The sequence below is a fragment of the Malaya genurostris genome, chromosome 3 (assembly GCF_030247185.1).
Source record: "Malaya genurostris strain Urasoe2022 chromosome 3, Malgen_1.1, whole genome shotgun sequence".
Classification (NCBI taxonomy): Eukaryota; Metazoa; Arthropoda; class Insecta; order Diptera; family Culicidae; genus Malaya; species Malaya genurostris.
In genome coordinates, this window is record NC_080572.1 from 186,133,781 (window position 1) to 186,156,101 (window position 22,321).

Genomic DNA, 22,321 nt, shown 5'->3' on the forward strand with positions numbered 1-22,321 from the left:
AAAACCAACTGAAATTGCTCAATGAATGAAGTGTGTGATGTTTAGGGGTAGTGTATCATGCTTGATGCTCTATCCAAACTGATGTAGAATATGTGATCAATAACGTGGCCTATTGAAAATCAAAGGCCGTTACTTCTATGCAAGCATCATAACCGTGCACCAGAACAAAGCCCTCTCGAAACGGTAGTGAGGGATAAAGTTCAAAATCTGGATCGAGTAACTTGTGTTGTCAATCAGGATCAGTTATTAACCGCTTAGCTATCAAGTGCCCCAAGAACATGAAAGCTCCTGACATCGACGGTGTGTTCAATTTAATGTTGAAAAATCTTAACCTCAAGGCACTTTCCTATCTAACAAACGTTCTCAACAAGTGCCTAGAAATATGCTATTCCCCATCTATTTGGAAATCGGCAAATATTCCGATTCTCATGTCAAGGTAAGGATCCAACGTTTTCTGCGAGCCATAGGCCGATAAGTTTGCTATCATCTATCAGCAAAGTGTTCGAAAAGCTTCTCCTCGAACGCATGGTAGATTTCGCGAACCAAAACAACATCCTTCTTCCGAAACAGTTTGGTTCTGGAAAGAGCCATTCTACAACACACTAGCTTATGCGAGTGATAAACTTCATTAAACAAAACCGAACAGTTTCAAAATTGACCGGCATGGCTTTACTCGACGTCGAAAAAACATATGGCAACGTTTGGCATGATGGGCTTATTTACAAGCTCTGCGAGCTTAACGTTCCAGTTTACCTGATCAAAATCATCCGTAGTTATCTTCGGGCAGATCGTTCAAAATTTTACTCGAGGAAACGGCTTCCGTATTCCAGCAGGAGTCTCCAAGACAGTCTCTTGGGCCCACTGCTGTACAATATCTACACAATAATTTGTAGTTATTATATTTACTGGACAGATCGAAGAATATCACTTTTGCTTTATGGACTAATTCCTTTATTTCTAGTGACCACCGGAAAATTTCTCCGAAATATTTCGTCAGCAAATAACTGCGTAGTGCCAAACTAAAATGTAAAACGTAAATGACAGTTGTTTTGCCGGATTTCGGCAAAAGTTAATGCATGTTCCGAAATTTCCACAAACGTATTTGCTGATCTCGGGATAATTGTCAATCGATGATGAGTTCAGCAGGGCTACTTTTACATAGGGGCAGTGGGGGCAAGTGTTATGCTCTTACTTTCGTGGTAGAGTTTTACGAATAAAATTTGGCTCGAGCGTTTCATCTCAATTTACAAATGTGTCAGGAGTACCTCAAGGCAGCAATATGGGTCCGCTTCTGTTCTTTTTGTTTTTCAATGATGATATTTTGCTACTCAGTAACGGTTGCAGATTAGTTTATGCTGATGATTTGAAATTGTACCATGTAATTCGATCTATTGACGACTGTGTCCGGCTCCAACAGCTCCTCGATACATTTGTTACTTGGTGTAAAAGAAACTGGCTGATTATCAGTACAAAGAATTGATCATGTTAATGACCTTGGTGTTTGGTTGGATGCCAGACTTACCTTCAATCTACATCGCTCCACTTTGATTTCAAAAGCAACACGGCAACTGGGTTTTATTGCCAAAATCGGACATGAATTCGAAGATACCCATTGCTTGAAGGCTGTTCATTGGTTCGACCGCTACTTGAGAATGCTAGTTTAGTCTGGAGCCCGTATCAGACTGTTTGGAACTTACGGATTGAACTTGTGCAGAAAAGATTTGTTCGACTGGCTCCCCTGGCAAAACCCGTTTGACCTTCCACCGTACCCCGATTCATTGATTCATTGGAACGGCGCAGGAAAATTCAACAAGCTGTGTTTGTAGCAAAATAATCAGTGGCGATAGCGACTCACCGCGACTTTTGTCTCTACTTGATTTCCGTGCCACGCAACGGTAAATCTGAATAGATGAGTAAATGGAATAAATAAATAAATAAATAATTTTCTCACCTATTGCTAAAATGTTCATTCTTCGGTACACATCAAAATCTTTAGCATGGTGACAGAAAACCACCTAGCTGATTATCGTATCATTTTATAAAAGAGTAATATTCAAACAAGAATATGGAATTAGAAAAGTAATTATATATGGAATTAGAACAGGCTACGTGAATTTGGAATCGAACCACACCCCGATATATTTGAAAGTCAAACCCTGGCGATTATTCTTCCCATCATATGAAGCAGAAGTTGAGGAGGTTCATGCTTTCTTGAAAATATGACTAGCTCTGTTTTCTCTGCGGAGAAATCTATATCCAGATGAACAGCCCAAACGGACACGTTATCTAAGGTATCTTGCAATGTTTTTTTCTTTCTGTTGATCAGTTGTTGTTGAGCTTTGGGTCCAGTAACTGAAACCACGCCATCACGCCAATTGTCTTAGTGTGCACGAGGTTATTAGCTGTCAATATCATTCACGTAAAATTTTAGAGGAGCGGACTGAGGCATAAGCCTTGCGGGAGACCCATGTAGCTAATTCGCTTCTCTGACAAATGGTTGTGCAAATAATTATTTACAACCGCTGGAGGTACATGTTGGTGGAGCTTGTCTGAAAGAACATCAATGGAAACTGGAACAAATGTTTTTTTTATGTCCTAAAATAAGAATGTCATTTGCGAAGGCGATTTGGATGTCAAACGAAAGCAGTGCAAGGCTCTTCATCTCTTTTTTTTCGGAAGCCAAACTGAGTATCTGATAACAAGCCGTTCGTCTCGACCCAAGTGTCAGAACGTTGAAGCATAATTATTTCGAACAATTTTCTGATGCAGGACAACATTGCAATGGTACTATATGAGTTGTGATTGGAAGCCGGTTTCCCCGGCTTTTGAAAAGCGATAATTTTCACTTGCCTCCAGTCAGGTGGAATAGTATTTTGCCTAAGAAAATTGTTTCCAAAAAATTCCAACTTTTTGCGAGGTCTTCACCAAGTTGAATTTAATTCTGTCCAACCCAGGAGCGTTATTGTTACAAGACATAAATGCTATAGAAGACAAGGGGCTATCAATGGAATCATTATTTGGACTACAGGGTCCGGCACTCGAAGTGTAACCAATTAAAAAGGCCATAAATTCAGTTTGGAAAATTACTTTTACTTAGTTCAAAGTACAAAATGTGTAAAAATAATACAAAATTCAGAATCAATTCACTTTTGCTCGATATGACCACCTTTTGCCTTGACTATGGCCTTGAGACGGTCAAAAAACGAATCGCAAGCTGCCCGAATGTGACTTGCAGGTGTATTTTGGCCCACTCGCGGACAATAACTTTTTTCAGTGCCTCGAGACTGGTGTATCTTTTAGTTCGGACTTTGCTCTCCAAAATGGCCCAAAGAGAATAATCCATTGGGTTCGCATCTGGTAAATTCGAGAGCCATTGTGTGGACGTGATGAAGTTCGGAACGTTGTTTTTCAGCCATTCTTGGTTCACTCGAGCTTTGTGAGACGGTGCCGAGTCCTGCTGAAACGTCCATGGTCTGCCACCGAAATGTTTGTCTGCCCACGGCTTCAAAGCAACCTCCAGAATACTTTCCCGATAATATGTCGCATTTACCTTGACGCCAGGCTCGAAGGTCTGAAGTTGGTTACACTTCGAGTGCCGGACCCTGTATGTCCCGTAGGAACATAATCTGGACAAACTTTCCTAGCAAAGTCAAATATCCATCGGCTCGAGAACTCCTCACTCTCATTTCTTACATCACGAATCCTCATTCGTCTGACCGTGTTCCAATCTCCAATAGCTACACTTCTTGGCCGAAAGCATATTTTTGTATTTGGTTTCTAAAACCAAGAATTTTGCAAAATTATGAGGAGTTCCTCCTTTTCCGTTTTAGAAACGTCTTGCACGTTTTTTTTCTCTAGCATGTTTAGAACTCTTTGTCCCATCAAGGGGGGCTTATTCTGCGGCCTCCAGAATCGAACAAACGAGAAAGTCATATTCTTCAAGCGAACACACTAAGATTTGATTCCTTTGTTCGGTAATTTTTTTGTTGAAAACTTTTGGTAATCAATAGAAATAACTAATATTTTGGTACATGCATTTCATTTTATAATAATTATGTAATTTTTACTGGACGATGTTTTACGCAAGTTTTCATTACAGAATTCTGTAAATAAATATACAATTTATACGGTAAATCTGAATAGTCACCGAGTACGGTAAAAATCGTACTGTCTATATGGTAAAATTATCTTCTACCAAACAGTTACTAAAATTTTCAGTAAATGTCTTTTCATTGACTAAACGAAACCAAATCTTGGGTTCGTCGAATAAGTTGAGATAGAGGTGCACGAATTAAAAAAAAATATTGCAACTACTCAGAGCTTTTCGGTTCCTTAGGCAGAAAATAATTTCACATCACTTGTCGTTCGAGGGCAATTTCTGGTGAGCTCGACGGATTGTTCTGGAAGGCACCCATAATTCCAGTCAACCGAGACATTTTTTTTCGCAACCATAGTCTCGACTGATTCGAAATTTCTTTAATTTGAGTTGTTTTTAGGAACCAAAAGAATAAAAATAAAACAAAATACCGAACCAATCGTTAGATCCATTTGGTTTACAGTTTACGGTAGTTGTTTGACAATTTAGCAATTACCGAATGATCAGCAATCGATTCAATTACCGAACGTTCATCTGTTGAAAATTCGATAAAAATGACCGAATTCTGCGAAATTTGTAAATTTCATTGAATTTAAGGAACTCGAGATATTACATTGATATTTAATACAGTCAATAGTTTTTGTCAAATCATATAAAATATCAATTAAATTAGCAATGCAATTCGATAGTCCCACGACAAAAGCGCCTAACTGCAAATGAGACAGTCGTGAGACTGTCGAATTGTTATTGTTAAATGAGATGATGATTGGTAAATGATCGCTACCGTGTAAATCAGGAAATATTTTCCAGGTGCAATCTAGTCGAATTGAAGTCGAGCAAAGAGATAAATCTAATGCACTTGGACTGCACGAGGTCTTGGGATCCATGTCATGCTACCCATATTAAAAACTGTCATGTTAAAATTTTCGCAATATATATTTAAAAAAAAAATCTAGTATCACTGTTGACGATGACGGACCCTAACTGATCCCGTACGAGTTGAAATCTCCTAGAATAAACCGTGGAGCAGCAAGGGCTTAACCTTTTCATTAAGCTGTCGTTGTTCATCTTGAGCATCTTGAGGAGGAATATAAACCGAATATTTTTCAAGTGGTTTGTCAACAAATGTATAAAACTTTTTGATCTTGCCAAATAACCTTTAACTAAATGACAGTATACTAAACGACTTTCGACCGAAAACAATGTAACCCCCGTTGCTGTGAATATGAATAGTATACGATTGAGGAAGCGAACGAAATTCAGGATTATAATGCATACGTGTTCCATCGGCACACGGTCGTAGGGGAGCGATAGAAAACAACGGTTTTTACTGTTAATACTTATTTGCTTGTTTTATTTGTTTGTTTCATACTGTAACAATGTTTATCGTCTAAAGGAATAATACACATATGCTGTAAGTAATTCTGGATCGTACTGTTTTATTGATGTAGTAGTAGCGATACGCGATACGCATTCGGAATAACGCAAATTATTGCTTGCTTTCTCCATACGCATCAAGTAATATCTGTTTGATGTACGTCTGTTTTAACATGATTGACTGTCTACTGTAACTCTGTATTATGATTTTTCTTGTACTTTAACCGTTAGTATACTCGCTTGTCATTCCATGCTGCAAAAGTATATCCACCTGGGAAGATTACTAAACTTAGGCGTAATTCCTTCATTGTTTGTATTGAATCGTGAAAGCACAGATTAAAATTTAAAAATAATCATTTTTGGTCCGAATAATTTAGTTAAATAATTAACGAGAACTGTGTTTCGAAACGTTTGATTCTCATGTTTCCGCATGCAGGTTACACATTCCAGTAAGTTTGATGGCAATCGCGTTTCGCGAACAACACTGGAATTTAGCACTACCGGAACGCATATATCCTACGAACTAAATAGCTTAGATGACTAACTCATTGTGTTGAATGAAATAAACCTTAAATTTACGAGTGACCCCATGTAGAGGGAAGAATTTTCTCGATTTGCAATAAATAGAACTTTCTTATGTCAAGAACCTAATATCTAACATAATGTAAAAGTGATATTAAAAAGCTCGCAAATATGTGGTTGTTCTGTTGGAGGACATAATCAGCGTACAAATAATTATCAGTTCAGTTCTTATCACTCAGTGAATCTATTTCTTTTTTTTTGTGAGAGAGAAAAACAATCGTACTTTTTGTAGAACAGGTGAAAGTAAGCCTTCTACAAACTAAACATGTAATGCAATGAAGCATTGGTTTGTATTATTTTGATGCAACTATCATTCTAGTTGATACTTTTATCATTAACACTAGATTCATGCCAAAGCACTTTGATTTTTGATGCATGTTTGTGGAATCGATCGAACAGAGTACTAAGCAAATTTATTTTAGTGAGTTCAGATTCGTGTTATCTCAATTTTTAAACAACGTCGACAAAAAAATGCTTTTTTACGACATCTCCAGCTAACTTTCTGTGACATAACAATCCTCGTAATACGTGTAAATTCGTATGTACATGCAAAACTATGGTTGACACTAAATTAAGCTTGTCCGACGGTCTACCAAACTCCGTAAACAACTTAATTGACGATGTCGCTTTTCAGGTCCCTGGTTTTGAAAAAACCTCGTTCTGTTTTGCACTCCCGGATGGTGACCGTTTCCAGGTTGACTGTGACATCAGTGATCACCACCTGATCGGTTGCCTGTGCCCGTGGAAGCCAAAGCTGGGGAGGAGCAGCGCGCGGTGAAAGAGTGAGATGCTGATGTTTGCTGATTGTGTTGTTATTGCTAACCGGGGGAAAATCATTCGACACCGGTTTCTTCGGTGTCTTATCGTCCGGTTGCAAATTATTCGAAGCTCCGGCCGCGGATGACTTCTCCGCTGGAGGAATGTTGGATTCTGGTCGTGATGCCGGGGTATCTGGCGATAGCGGAGCAGCGGGTTTTATGTCGGACTTCGAGCCGGACGTAACCGGAGTAACCATCGAGGGGGCTTCTAGCCTTTGATTCTTTGCAGCACTGCTCTCGTCCGGAGACGTTTTAATGGTTACTCCAACTTTGCCTTCCTTCGACAAAACTTCTGCCTTTCGCTTGGTACCAGCCAAGTCTTTGTGGCTCAACGGTTGATCATCGCTGCTGTTGGAAGCTGTATCGTTATCGTTGTTTTCGCAAGAGATCGATATTTTCAAACTCGGCACTTGAGTTGTAGAACCGACTTCACCATGATCGATTTGCTTGTCTTTAGAAGTGCTCGTGCTGGGACTCGTTTTTGACAATGCTGCAATCGGTTTCGAAATGTCCCCATCTTTATCTTTATCCTTCTTTGCGTGCCTTTCTTCCTTTTCTTTTTTGATACTGTCCTTGGTGGGCTTTTCCGGTTCGGGTTCAGGCTCTGGAGTAGTTACCACCGGTAAGGTGGATACAGTTGCTGCTGTGGCCGGCACCGCCACATCGTCATCATCTGAATCTTCGATAATTGGTTTCTTCTTGCGTTTTGGCGTTGAATTTCCACGCAGGGATCTTTCAAATATGTCAATTAGCCGAATGTCTAAAATGTTTTCTTCCGGTTCCCAGGTGTTGTGCCGTGTGCTCCATCCTTTCCATTTTACCAAATATTCGACTTTTCCCTAAAAGTATGGTAATTGAAGAAATTTTAGAAAATAAAAAACCAATTTGATTAGTTTGAGATTAAAAACGTATGAAAGCATATCTTGTTTTAAAAAATGTGAAAATACGTAAAAAAAAATATGAATCAGGGAAAAATTGAAACCGTTCAAGGTCAATTGGAAAACATTAATATTTTAGCATAAATGAAAGATTGTTTATTTAGTTTAGGCAAACAGTAAAAAATAAAACAACCAAAAGTAAAACACGGCCTTTCCAAATAAACAAACGAACACACAGACACAAATTAAACATTATTTAAATCCACCTGCCGAAGCAGGCGCTAATGCCATAATTATTATTGCGTTTCGCTTAATTTTACGAGCCGTCTGCCGCAATAGGGCTAAAACATTAGCATGACGTAATAGGAAAATACTACCAATACAAAGACTACCAATGTATTGGAAACAAAAAGGATGAAGAAACGAGAGAAAGCCGGGAGAAAAGAATAGTTTCTGGAAAAATACCAAATCCTGCGGGAGAGATCCAACAGATTATGAAATAATTGAACAATGCACAGGAATACTAACCGCTCGGACACGTTTCTTCATAATCCGTTCAGCGGCATAAACCCGATCGTCGGTTATCTCCATTTTGTGTTGTTTTGGTTTCACCTTGATCCTTTCCGTCCTTTCACTTGCCTTGTCACTTCGTTCACCTACAGTCTACTTCCGTAACAGGGTTTCCACGTTTCTCGGGAAGATGATGCGTTTAAAAGACTCACGTTCGTTTGGTTTCTCCCTTTCTTAACAAAAATTACAGTTGCTACAGGTTTTCCTGTTTTTTGCGCGTGCACGCATCTACACACAAGCACAAACACAAAACAACTGCCTCGCACTGAACTCCCCTCGATCAAATAAACACCAGAATATTGTCCGACGGCTGTTGTACAAATCCAAAATTAAAACGCTATTTTCTCCTCACTTCGCTGGTAATACTTGAAACATTCTATCTGAAACACAGACGCTAAAGTTATTCTCACATTTTAACATCAAATATCTTCCAGAAAAGCAAATTTCCACAGCTTATGAACGATTTTTTGAAACATAAATCAAAAACACACTGACGGTGGACATTTGAAGACTGAAAATGTACTGCTTCACACTCGAGTTCATACAATCGTACATGACACGCACACTATGGCGCAAGAGATGCAGCTTGCATACACTGCGCTAAAACATTCCAATAAAATTTTGACATAACACTGCTAAAAATCAATACTTTTTTAACATGTGTTTTTCTAAATATTTTGTAACGCCAATAAACCAAATGTCATCATCCTCTTTGAAACGGAATTGCAGCAGAACTATGGCCAATACAGTTTGAAAATTTACCCCAAAATTTTTCTTTTTCGTTGACTGTTATGACTAACCCTCAGTAAGCGAACACTGAGTTCGTCACCAGCGTTGCCAGGTCACTTTTTCAAAAATCTGTATTCGGCGCAAAAATCCATCTGTACCCAAGTAACAATTCGAATGCCTAATGGTTTTGATTGTAATTTATACGAGTTTTGTAATTGATTTTTCAATCACTACCTGTTTTATGACGACTATAATAAATGTCTCTTTTGACAAGTAATATCATAGTTTTTAAAACTTCTATAAAACTTTTTACTCAGACTAACAACTGGACTAAAAATAAAACAATGTGTACTAGAATAAAACCATGCAAACACTCCTAATATTGCTTTTAAACATTTTCTTTAAAACATTATTGTCAGTTAAATTCTTTCATAAATCTAGTTTTGTGTGTGTGCGTGTTCATTCGATGACAGTTTCACTCAGAGCAAATTTGAGGGTTCTAAAGTATATTTATGACACATTTGTTGTGGGCTGTTTGATTTATTGCTTCTTGGGTTAAGCGTAATTTGCATTAAAGAAAATTTCATGGCCGCCATTATGATGTCCTATACCGTAACATTTATTGACATCAAATATACTTCGAAATGCAAAAACGAATAAAAAAGATGGGCTTTAATGATTAATTTTCAGAACGTATACGCAAGTTTTATTGCCACGAAATAGTTTTATACAAAAATGACGAAGAATCACAAAAAATAATTTTTAAAAATCATGGAGATTTTCGCAAAAACTGCATTTATTTCAAGGCGATTAATTAAAATTCTTATTTTTATCCAAACTACATTTTAGTTTTGCGACAATGTGCCAATCGGTATTAGAACCTCGTCAACAGAAGTTCACGGAAATGTCACCAAAGCTCATTTTGGTGAGCAAAAAGCAGGTCTCGTAGTGCAACAGCCCTAATTTTATCATAGATCAAGATCAGGCTGAAATCATAATAACATAATTCGCTACACCTTTTTTTTTTTACAAGGTGAAATGCATTTACGCACGGAGTGTGGGACCGACGACACGACCAGGCACTCCGAAGAAAAATCTGAACAAAAAGTGTTCGTGAGTGATTTACCGCCAGTTACCATAAATATAGCGACCCCTCGATAATCATGAAAATAATCTTCTTGAGCAACACTGTTTGAGTTGCTATGAACTAGTTTCCAAGGAGTGCTATAATAAATAAACATATGATTTGAGAAAGTTGTGAAACTTTTCTATAAATTTAAATTTTGTGACAACGTTCTTTTTAGATTTGCGCCGACCATAATAGTACAATAACCAAATCTGGTACTAGAAGTAGTGTTGCTACAGAAAGACGTCGTCCTATATCATCCACAGCTACCCATTAGCTCTATCTGCACTGTATTCATCTAACTCATCCATGATGACGGTCTTTCTTTTTAAAAATATCCAGTCGAGTTTCCGAAACACATCATTTTTGCTTAATATACTGTCAGCCAATCCGGAAGTTAGTACCAGTCTTCACGAAACGAAAATGAGACTTCATTGTTAAATTGTATCCTACACTCTTCACATTCGATTACTTCAACAAGTTCCAGCCGCCTTACGGTAGACCGTAGTTACAGCAAACACAAATATTTGTGTTTGGTTACAGTCTGTTTTCTGAGACACAAAGAATAAAATTATTTGAAAAAGACCCGTTTTCACTGAAGGCTTTCGATGTGCATTTCAAAGCCTATAATTTCGATCAGATCTAATATCCTGAGAAATTTGATCCCGTGCTGTTCAAGTGTCTTTCATATTCATCAAAGTATACATGCACTTTGCGAAGACCTCAAATCACTGAGAGTAGAAGTAGAGAAGTTTCCAAAATATGACAGCGCATTTTGTCACAACATGTATGCTGTTTTGCAACGAGGGCTGAACGATTTGGAACAAGTGGCGAATTGAAATGGTTTTACTTTAGAAAAACAGTATAAAAGAACAAATAAGATTTCGATACTAAATTCTGTTGATCGAACTGATAAAAAGTTTCGCAATGTCGGATAGAATGATTGCAAAACTTAACACCATTAAAAAACTTATTTTCATAGCAGATAGTCATTATAGATCTAAGAATGGTTACGTTAAACCTTTTAACAAACATCCATGAATATTGAATTGTCTGGAAGTCATTTTTAATATGTTCGAGCTCCAGCAAGCCTTAACGAAGACCTCTATCCGATTAAACTAAATGATAATTCCACTCGAAGCAGTTTGTTTTGTTTACATATTCCAAGTCTTCAATATGCAGTAACCAAGGTTATGGTAACTGTGATTAAAAATAAATAATCAATTAACTTGTGTTACCAGTTTCAATAGTTTTTCAGGCGATTTCGTTTTGACATTATCAGTTACTGAGGGGTAGTTAAATTTGCGATACAGTTTCGATAGACGAGTGGCAGGTCGTGTCGTCGGTGGGACTCTCCACAGGACTACCCAACTGTTGATTGGAACTACCCACTAAAACACCTTGGATCTCCAACCCTACCTCCCCGGCACCACCGCTAGGTATTACTTCGGGGTGGAAGGCTATTGGTGCTCACAGCACCCTCCCCAGATTTATGCAGAATGGGGATCAGCATCCTGCTCTCGAGGGATCGACCAGTTGGATGACGAGGTCGGTCCAGTGATGCCGGCTGGAGGGTAACTTCCGGTTCACTGGCGCCTCGACGACCCAAAACTGATGCTACGTCGCGGAACTACTCGACTAGTCTCCGCCAAAAGATCTAGTCTACACCGACGGAGGGTTCCCCGACGAGGGAAGTCCTCCCGAACCGACGCTTACGGTACGCGTCTACGACCCGACCGAAAGGATGCCTAAGTCGATCCAATGATTCCGGTTGGAGCGTGACTTCCGGTTCACTGGCGCTCAGACGATCCTATCGGTACCACGCGACGATCTACTCATCTAGTCCCCGACAATGGATCTAGACTACTCCGACGGAGAGTTCCCCGGCGAAGGAGAATCTCCCGACACCGAGTCTCCTACACCACACGGGACGCCCGATGGGGTGCCGAGGTCGGTCCCGCGATTCCGGTTGGAGCATGGCTTCCGGTTCGCTGGCGCCTCGACGACTCGAATCGGTGTTGTGGCGGCTACTCGACTAGCCCCCGCCGAAGGATCTAGCCTACACCGACGGAGAGTTCCCCGACGAAGGAGGCCCTCCCGAAACCGACACTTTCGATTCCCGTCAACGCCCGACCGAGAGGATGCCTGGGTCGGTCCAGTGATTCCGGTTGGAGGAAAGCTTCCGGATCACTGGCGCCCTGACGATCCTAGCGGTATTACACCACGATTTACTCGTCTAGTCCCCGACGAAGGATCTAGACTACTCCGACGGAGATTTCCCCGGCGAAGGAGAATCTCCCGACACCGAGTCTCTTACACCACACGGGACACCCAATGGAGTGCCGAGGTCGGTCCCGCGATTCCGGTTGGAGCATGGCTTCCGGTTCGCTGGCGCCTCGACGACTCGAATCGGTGTTGTGGCGGCTACTCGATTAACCCCCGCCGAAGGATCTAGCCTACACCGACGGAGAGTTCCCCGACGAAGGAGGCCCTCCCGAAACCGACGCCTTCGATACCCGTCAACGCCCGACCGAGAGGATGCCTGGGACGATCCAGTGATTCCGGTTGGAGGAAAGCTTCCGGTTCACTGGCGCCCCGACGATGCTAGCAGTTTTACGTACTACTCGTCTAGTCCCCGACGATGGATCTAGACTACTCCGACGAAGAGCTTCCCGACGAAGAAGGTTCTCCCGGACCGACATTTATTCGCTGATCCCTCTTGAGCCTGCTACGGTACGCGGCTGACCTGTTGTTGATCCGCACTCCATTTCCGCTGCAATATGCCAGCAATTTGGGATGCCGCGGTCGACACTGCGTTCCAGTTCTCTACGCAGTGGCACATTCTCTGGATCAGGTTTTCCGGTGTGGTGTCCCTGCCGCATGCCTCCAGTAGCTCACTCCTTTGAGCCGCGAAACGGGAACATGCGAACAAGACGTGTTCAGCCGTCTCGATCTCGTCTGGGCAGCCAGGACATACAGGGGATGTCGCGTGGCCGAACCTGTGGAGGTACCATCTGAAGCACCCGTGCCCTGTGAGAAATTGCGTCAGGCCGAAGTTCACTTCTCCGTGAGGTCTATCTAACCAGCTCGAGACCCTAGGTATGAGCCGATGTATCCACCTGCCCTTGGTTGAGCTGTCCCACTCTTGTTGCCATCTGCGTAGAGAAGCGGCTTTGGAGGCCCTACGGGCGTTCCTGTTTCCTCGCATGCTGTAGCGCTCCGCGTCTTCCTTCACTATCAGACCGATAGGCATCATGCTTGCAACCACGCAGGCCGCATCCCTCGATACAGTGCGGTATGCACTGATTACGCGAAGACACATCAGTCTATGCGTACTCTCCAGCATCTGTGCGTTGCGTTCCACATTCAGTGCCGACGCCCATACCGGGCTGCCGTACCTGAGGATCGAAACTGCCACTCCTGCCAGTAACCTTCGTTTACTGGAGCGCACAGGCGAGCTGTTGGCCATTAAACGGGAGAGCGCCGCGATCGCTGTTGATGCGCGCTTGCAGGCGTATTCAACGTGCTTGCTGAAACTGAGTTTGTCGTCGAGCATCACACCCAATTGCTTCAGTGATCTCTTGGAGGGGATCACGCAATCTCCGGCATGTACCAGCGCCTCCTGTTCCGATTTGCGGTTGTTTACCACCATCACCTCTGTTTTGTGGTGCGCGAGTTGCAGTTTCCTGCTACGCAGCCAGTCCTCCACCAAGCAGATTGAGTGTGATGCACTCAGTTCGACCTCTTCGATGGATTCGCCGTAGACTGTCAGCGTGACGTCGTCCGCGAACCCGACTATCTTGACACCCGGAGGGAGCCTCAACCTCAGTACTCCATCGTACATTATATTCCACAGGATCGGGCCCAAGATAGATCCCTGTGGTACTCCAGCCGTGATTGGAGTGCTACGTGTGCCTTCGTCGGCCTCGTAGAGCAATACTCGGTTCTGGAAGTAGCTTTCCAGAATCTTGTACAGCCCTTCCGGTACTCCTAGTCGAAGTAGGGAATCAGCAATGTCTGCCCAGCAAGCACTATTGATGGCGTTCTTGACGTCTAGCATTACTACCGCACAGTAACGGATCCCTCGTCGTTTGCGCTGTATAGCTCCCTCCGCCGTGGTTACCACCGATGTTATGGCGTCCGCAGTCGACCTGCCTCTGCGGAACCCGTACTGTTGACTGGACAGTCCTCCTGCCTCCTCTATGAAGGGGGCTAGCCTGTTGAGGATGATTTTCTCAAGGAGCTTACCCACAGTGTCTATCAGACAGATTGGTCTATACGCCGAAGGATCCCCTGGGGGTTTCCCAGGTTTCGGTAATAGTACCAATCTTTGTCTTTTCCAAATGTCTGGGAACATACGCTCGTCCAGACATCTCTGTATGACCTCCCTGAACATGTCCGGTTTTGTCATTATAGCCGCCTTTAGAGCCACGTTCGGGATACCGTCTGGCCCCGGGGCTTTCTTTGTATCGAGTGATCTCGCCGTAGTGAGCAACTCCTCGTTCGTCACCTTTACGACTTCATTCGCTGGTAGCGGAGCTGGCTGCCAGGGGGACGTGTCGTGGTGGGGAAAGAGAACCGTTATGATTTCCTTCAACCTCGCCGGACTACGTTCAGGGGGTGCTAGCGCCCCTCTCGTTTTGGCCATCACCATCCTGTAGGCATCGCCCCATGGGTTGGAGTTGGCTCCCTCGCATAGCTTGTCGAAACAGGCTCTTTTGCTTGCGCTGATGGCCTTGTTTAGTGCTAGCTTCGCCGCTTTGAACGCCGTGTTCCTCTCCATCCTCATCTCCGCTGATCGAGCTCTTTGCATCCTTCTTCTAGCCCTGAGGCAGGATGCGCGAAGGCGTGCAATTTGCTCGTTCCACCAGTAGACCGGTGGTCTATTTGTCCTCGGTTGAGTCTTTCTAGGCATGGTCGCGTCACACGCCCGTGACAAGATAGCGACCAACTCGTCCCCTCTCAGGTTCGCGTTGTGCTCCTCTAATTCAAGGGCAGCGCAAAACGTTTCGCGGTCGAAGTTAGCCACCTTCCACGCTAGTTTTGGGAGTATTACTCCTCCTTGTGCTTCTCGCCAATTGGCCGATCGTGTAGCGAATGGCTAGATGGTCGCTATGGGTGTAGCCATCATCAACTCTCCAATTAAGATCTCCAGCTAGGCCGGGACTACAGAAAGTCAGGTCGATAAACGACTCGACTCCGTTCCGCTGGAAGGTACTTTTCAGTCCATCATTCGCTAACACGACGTCCAACTTGGCGAGGGCCTCCAGTAACGTCTGTCCTCTCCTATTGGTGAAGCGGCTGCCCCAAGCCGTTGCCCAGGCGTTGAAGTCTCCGGCTATCACCACCGGCTTCCGACCCACCAGGTCTGCGGTCAACATGTCGACCATCCGAGTGAACTGGTCTATTGACCATCTCGGTGGAGCGTAGCAGCTACAATAGTAAACTCCGTTTACCTTAGCTATGGCTACTCCCTCCGCTTGTGTTTTCACCACCTCTTGCACTGGGAATCGACCAGTCGTCAAGATCGCCACCGTCTTGGCTTCGTCAGACACCCAGTTCCCGTTATCTACCGGTGTGTGATAGGGATCCGAGAGAATCGCGACATCAATGCCCCATTCCGTCACTGACTGGTGCAGCAATTGCTGGCCAGCTGCACAGTGATTTAGGTTCAGCTGTACTACTTGCATGTAATTTTGCTCCCTCCACTTGTTGAACAAGTAGGTCCGCCCATGACGTGGTTTGTGGCCTTCTTCTTGCTCGCGCATAGCATGCAACGTGGCGTTCTTTCGCATGCATACGCCTTGTGCCCCTCGCCGCCGCAACGCTTGCAGAGGTTGCTCCGGTCTGGGCCTTTGCAATTCCACGACTTGTGGCCAGGTTCGAAACACCTGAAGCACATGTCGACCACCGGCGGTTGGTAAGCGGTCACTGGGCATACCGTACATCCGACCTTTAGCCTGCCCACTTTGAGGACCTTATTGGCATCCGTGGCCGATAGCTTAAATGTAGCTATCTGGGTGCCCTGTGGTCCTTTCCTCATGCGGAAGGATTCCCGTGAGACATCCACACCTCCTTGCTCCTTGATGGCCATGGCAAGTTCTTCTGCGGTGGCGATTTCGTCCAACCGTTTGCACTGGAGTGCAACCTCGTTACGCAGTGCTCTAACTTCGGCCGTATCGCCCAGGACTTGTTGGGCAAGCGCAACAAGCTCCGTTCCGCCCTGAGCTCCCTTTTTAAGCTCGAGCAACATCTCTCCCGTCTTCGTACGACGGATGCTGCGAACCTCTTTGCCAAGCTCGGCTAGCTTTGCCTCGCTCCGCATGGCCTTGAGCACATCGGCGTACTTTTCTTTGTCGGCCTTAACCAACAAAGCCTCTCCTTTATCCCTAGCCCTCCTCGCGGGAATGGGCCCAGCATCTTTTTGGACCCTTTTCTTCTTGGCGACCTTCACCCATGGATTCTCGCCGGGTTCGGTTACATGGCTCGGATCCGGGGTTCGAGTGCCGAGGTTTGGGTTGAGCCCCTCGCCACGTTCCTTCGCCCCATCATTTCCGCCATGGTCTTTGCTCCTTTTGGCCTTGGGAGTCAGGCGTTTACTGCCTGGAGAATCCCTGGCGCGTTTCCGGCGCTGTTTATTCCGCTCAATCGTGAGCCGGAGCGCATAGTCCTGTTTTTTGTCGGAATCGAAGGTGAAGGGCTCTGTTTGAGAACACTTCTCCGACTTTCCGCCACCCTCTAGCCGCACTATCAACGCCTCTTGGTCCCTTTTAGCTACGTTCACGGCCTTACGTAGCTTCAGCAAGTTCGCCTTCAGCTCCTTGCTGATGTTGGATTTCTCCTGCGCGAATTCAATAATCGCGTCGAGTTGTTCTATGACCGCTGTCATACTCGGCTTGATTACTTCCTTCCCTTGCTCCTGGGACTCAGGCTGGTTCACTGGTTTGACGTGGACATTGCTGTCACTCGTCTCCTCAGCTACTGCTTCGCTCTCCTCTCTCGCACCCGTTCTGGATGGAGACCTCCTCAAACCCCATCTTGCGAAAGGGTTTACCTCCTTACTCGACGCCGATGTTGTTGATGTAAAGCTCATTTTATATGGGTCCCCCTTATGGCTACCGTCAAACCCAGCCGAAAGTAGTCGCTATCATGATCCCATGGTTACCTATGCGATGCAGTGAGGCCATGCGAGGGTTAGCTTTACGCTCAGAGCCGGATCAGCGCAAATCAGGAAAAGGGCATCTGAACCTACTTCCACCCAGTCATCCCAACCAGGTGGCTGAAAGTGAGACGGCGTGCCATAAGGCCTGCCACGGTTTTTTTCGCTACACCTTAGCTAGTACAGATAGTATACTAGTAAAGTTTTTACGTTGCTCACGGTAGCCAACATATTGCATCAGTCAGTAAAACATGTACCACTGAGCGAGGAAAAACATATTCGGACAAGTTAATTCATTATGCACACAAGCGACGCGATCGCGCGGCAGTCGCATATATCCATAGCAATGAAAACATGTATATTGATTATATGTATGGGTGAGTTAGAACACACAAAAAAAAGCGTAAAACGACAGAAAAGAACATTTCGCATTTAAGAGTTAGCAGTGAATTCCAGATATACGTAAAGCTGAAATATACACAATTTTTGGTTGGGCAGCAATATTATGAGTATGAAAAGGGCCGTTTCTGAGTTTATCGAAGCTTCTTAATTCAACTGCTGCGAGTGTTGATCCATGAGCTTCTTAATTCAACTGTTGAGAGTGTTGATCCATGGGCGTCCGTCTAACACCGTAATCAAACTTGGACACCATCACTCGAGATAAAGCAGAGATGAAGACACAAAGCAAAGTTTTTTAAGTGATTAACATAAAAACTGATAGAAGTTAGGTCAGGCACAGAATTATGTGGTGTAGGGAAGTCATTGTGTTATAGTGTAAATCTATTAAGAAGGAAGTGAATATAAGTGTATCGTTTAAGTTCGGGAAAAAGAATCTTTTATTCAAACTCTAGATGACATTTTGTGCCGATATCTAACATACCCCTCTCGCCGCTCAGTTAAGTGCTTGCAGTAGCACAGCCTTTTCTCCTGTCTGTCTATCTACGCTATCAACGAAAATCGGTATTTATCTGTACGATCCGTGAATTATCGGTATTTTGGGAGTACATATCTGTAATGCGGTATAGAGATAAAATATCTGTATAAATACCGATAAATCCAGGTTTACCAGGCAACGTTGTTCGTCACGTTTCCTAATCAAAGTGATTGTATATGGATTATTAGCCGTTATCCCAACGAACCCGTGATTTCTCAAGTATTTTGGGGTGATGCTCAATGAGCCACCAGCCAATATCCACTTTGAATATGAATTCCGAAGAATTCAAAGCACAATACGAGCTAATCACATTTGTTATATCGTTTTCGCTTGATACCAAACCTAACACAGTTTCCGCACTAACTGCTTTCAAACCGTTTGTTTGAAGCTAGTTTCGAACTTAGTTTCAACGTTGTTGAACTGAAAATCGAGTCGGTTTCCAACTCTTTTTTTATATCAGGTTTGCTCAAACCCCCGTTGCTAAATGCCAAGCCAGTACAGTTTCGTGAAAAGTGTTTTTTTGATGAAATTATCTTGGGACAGTCTCAAGTTTTCTCAAGCGACGACATTAATGAAGAAGTTTATTCTGTTAAAAATTATACTCTACTAATCATAGTTAATTCTTGTTTTCCAGACAAAAAGGCGAGTGGGTTCTGTCACAGACCTTACTGCAGGACGTGAATAAAACTTACATGCTTCTGTCATACTTTCAAATATAGATAATCGTTCGAATCAGTTATTTGTTGTAAATTTTACCACTTTTACTGTTTCGCTTCCAGAATCGTAACGGTGCATCTACACTAAAGTACAGTGTTGGGAAAATCATGATCAGAAAAAGTTTATTTCATTATTACTCGTAAAAAAATCAGCTCATGAGATTTTCTCAAAAAAAAACTCAGTCACTGAAAAAATCACTTCCGAGATTTTAATTCATGAGACAAGCATTCACAAAACTCTGAACCTCGAAATTCACAAGTGATTTTTTGTGTTAGCGAAACTTGATGACGAAATTTCACCCACAGAAACAACCTTAAAGAAATAATCGAAAGAGAGAAGAGTCTCCGATTATATTTCGATACAACATTTCTACTGCGCCAAAGTGATTCGTGGAAGATTTAATTATTATATTTTCATCAATAAAATATCTCTACTGATCATCACTAAATCGAAACTGCGATATTTACGATGCACACAGGGTGGTCAATATGAACAACAATATTTTTCCCACATTTCAAACAGCAATTATAACGAGGAAAGGTTGCTTTAATTCCAGCTGGTTGATTACGCTGCACTATTTAGATTGAACCGAATAAAGCGTTATTCAGCATGAATTTGATTTACAGAAGTAAAAGGAGCGCAACATTGTCAGCATGTATTTTTTTATAATAAAATTTTTATTCTGGCCTTTTTGAGTAAAAACGTTACGTGGCCGATTGGCTTACATTTTTGTTACTTAAAAAAACTTTTTTTGCTATTGGATATCGTTGTCACCCTTTTTTCTAGGGGGAGATGAGTTTCCATTTCCATCCAACGAGGATAGGGGGTCACTTTGTCCGCGGCTTATCTCATCATCTATTGCTTCATCGTCGGTGTTGTGTGTGATTTCCGATGCTACAAGAACTCGAGTCTCTCAATGCATGAACCGCGAGAGAATTTTTCTACATTCCTTCGCTCCATTTCATACTCTGAGTATTTCTCGGCCCTTAAAAAAATTGCAGTCTGATAATGATCCGCTGTGTGGAATTTACCAAGAGAATCGCAAGTTGACAATTATCGCAGAAAATCGAATCGATGATTCGACTTGATGATTCTCATACTAGGTTGCAATATTTCCAAACCCTTGTGTGGAGCATTCACATACATTTTCATAGACACAACTTATACAAAGATTATATGCACGTAGTTAGAATAAGCGGCAATAGTAAAATGATTCTATCGCAATTATCAACTGCCTGTATAGAATCGGATCGCGAAACGAGAATAAGCAACCGTTTGTTGCTTCAGAGAGGATCCCCACAGCAGCGTGCTAACCTTTGATTCTCAGAAATGTCATCGAGAGAAATTCGCTCTCGCACTGGTGTCGATTCTATGTTAAATGAGCCATGCCGGGTTTTTTGTTGTTGCGATGATTTCCAACTCTCTTTGATGGCACTGATTCAATCGGTGAAGAGTTGCCAGCGAACGTTCTTTAATACGATAAAAGCCATCCTTGCCTTCAAGTTCTCGTATCGAAGGTCGAATTTTGCACTGCCTGAAGTCAACAATTGTATTCTTTCGTGTCGGCGGTAGCTTTTGTTCGTTTGGTTCACTCATTTTGAGGTAGTTCTATTGTTCACTACACAATACTGTACTTGGTTTCTTCTGTCCCGAACGTAAGCGGTTTTGTTTTATCGACTGACTTGGATGACATGTGAAAGCGAAGTGTCAGTATGATTTGAACACACAGTAGGCGCATCGTTTTATTGCCGCATTTGATTTAGCGTATCAATCTCGGTATCGATAGTCTGCGCTCCTGTTACTTCTGCGTACGTTATTCAGACTAATAGTTTTTAATCAGCTGCATAAGATGCTTTGTGATTGTTTTTATTGATGATCATAATAACTATTATTTATCAAAGCATTTGCTGCTTTTATTAATAATAATTTATGTTAATTCTTCTGCAAATGGTTGATATATAACCACAGACTAACAGACATGACAGTATGAGTAAATTCTTATAAAAATAATTTTTCGTGATGCACTAGTTCCACCTATATTGTACTGCGCGAACTATTTACTATCGGTACACCCCTTGTGTTATGTGAAAGTTTTTTTACTAGTTGGTTTCCCCTCGTTTGTCAACACCAATCAGCTGCTTGCAGGAAAGCCTGATTTCATCATAATATTTGAAAATGAATCATCATAATAAATTATTGGATTACGTTGATAATATATTTAACTTTTCTAGCGATGTTGGAAGGTAACCATTTATTTTTCTCAACGTTGCTCATCCAGATTATTTTTTATTGTGTTGGTAATTTTCATCCGAAATTAAGTTACGGTAGACCAGAAGCAAGTAAATATTGTAACAAAACGGGTTCGATTTTGTATTGCGTTGGAGGATGAGAAGTAGCACAATTATGTATATAGTTTTGGCAGTATGTATTAAATCTGTATCCTGCATGAAATTCGCATGGACGTATACTAATCAATACATTACAGGTAATTCTGTATGAATCGCAACTCTGTTGGTAAATGAAAAAAATAAACACAGTCTAGATGACAGACAGGATGTTTTTGATAGGGTAACGTGGCGACATCATGACATATGCGTGTACTGTCCCAACTAAAGGAATATTCGAAATGACCGTTAAAATGATTGAAGAATCTAATTAGAGTGTCCTGTCTGTTAGTCTGTGATATAACGGCTATGAAAATTCATTTCCAAAAACTTTCTGCTTTTTTTCTTGAATATCATCGAGTAGAATGTTCGCTAGTTGACTTTGCACAACTGATTTTTCGCCATGTGAAATCAGTTTCAGTGTTAATCGCGTTGTCAAAAAATCAGTGCTGAACTTTTCTGCAGCGAGTTTTCTGATCGATGATTGTTTTGTCTGAAAATCATTTGTGAATAATTTCAGCGATTTTCGAAATTTAAATTTTTTCACAACACTGCCTATTGGCGACAAACATATTCTGCCACACAAATAATGCTGAACGAATGGAAATAAAACAATACAACAAACAACGTAATAGTTGTATTTTTGTAGATTTACATATTTAGCGAAGGAAAACTGTGCATATTTATTTGGGAATAATTTAAAGGTTCTAAAACGAACCGATTTGTGAAATTTTCCGATACTACAACTGTTCACTGTTCAGTACCTTTTGTCATCATTTATTTGTCTACACCAAAACTGGACTGGAGGAACTGCAGCAGAATTAAAGAACTAAATTCGGAATCTTAAACTTACTCCGAATTCAGTTGCAAAATTAAAGTTCGGAATCCATATCGAGAATTTAGCTCATGACTTTAGTTCTGGAATTCTGGAACTGAACTCAACAACTCCGA

The 22,321-nt window shown here is 42.3% G+C and overlaps 1 protein-coding gene across 2 annotated transcripts; it reads right to left on the minus strand.

Moving 5' to 3' along the window:
• Positions 1-5,420: 5,420 nt before the first annotated feature.
• LOC131436264 (polycomb group protein Pc) lies at positions 5,421-8,839 on the minus strand. Of its 2 annotated transcripts, none has more exons than XM_058604888.1 (2): positions 8,280-8,839; positions 5,421-7,712 (listed from the first exon to the last, which is right to left on the minus strand). In XM_058604888.1, the coding sequence occupies exons 1-2, from the start codon at positions 8,340-8,342 to the stop codon at positions 6,666-6,668; spliced, it is 1,110 nt and encodes a 369-aa protein (XP_058460871.1). In that variant the 5' UTR covers positions 8,343-8,839; the 3' UTR covers positions 5,421-6,665. The 2 variants fall into 2 exon arrangements, with proteins under 2 accessions (XP_058460871.1, XP_058460872.1); XM_058604889.1 differs by lacking the exon at positions 8,280-8,839 and adding an exon at positions 7,945-8,081.
• Positions 8,840-22,321: the final 13,482 nt, after the last annotated feature.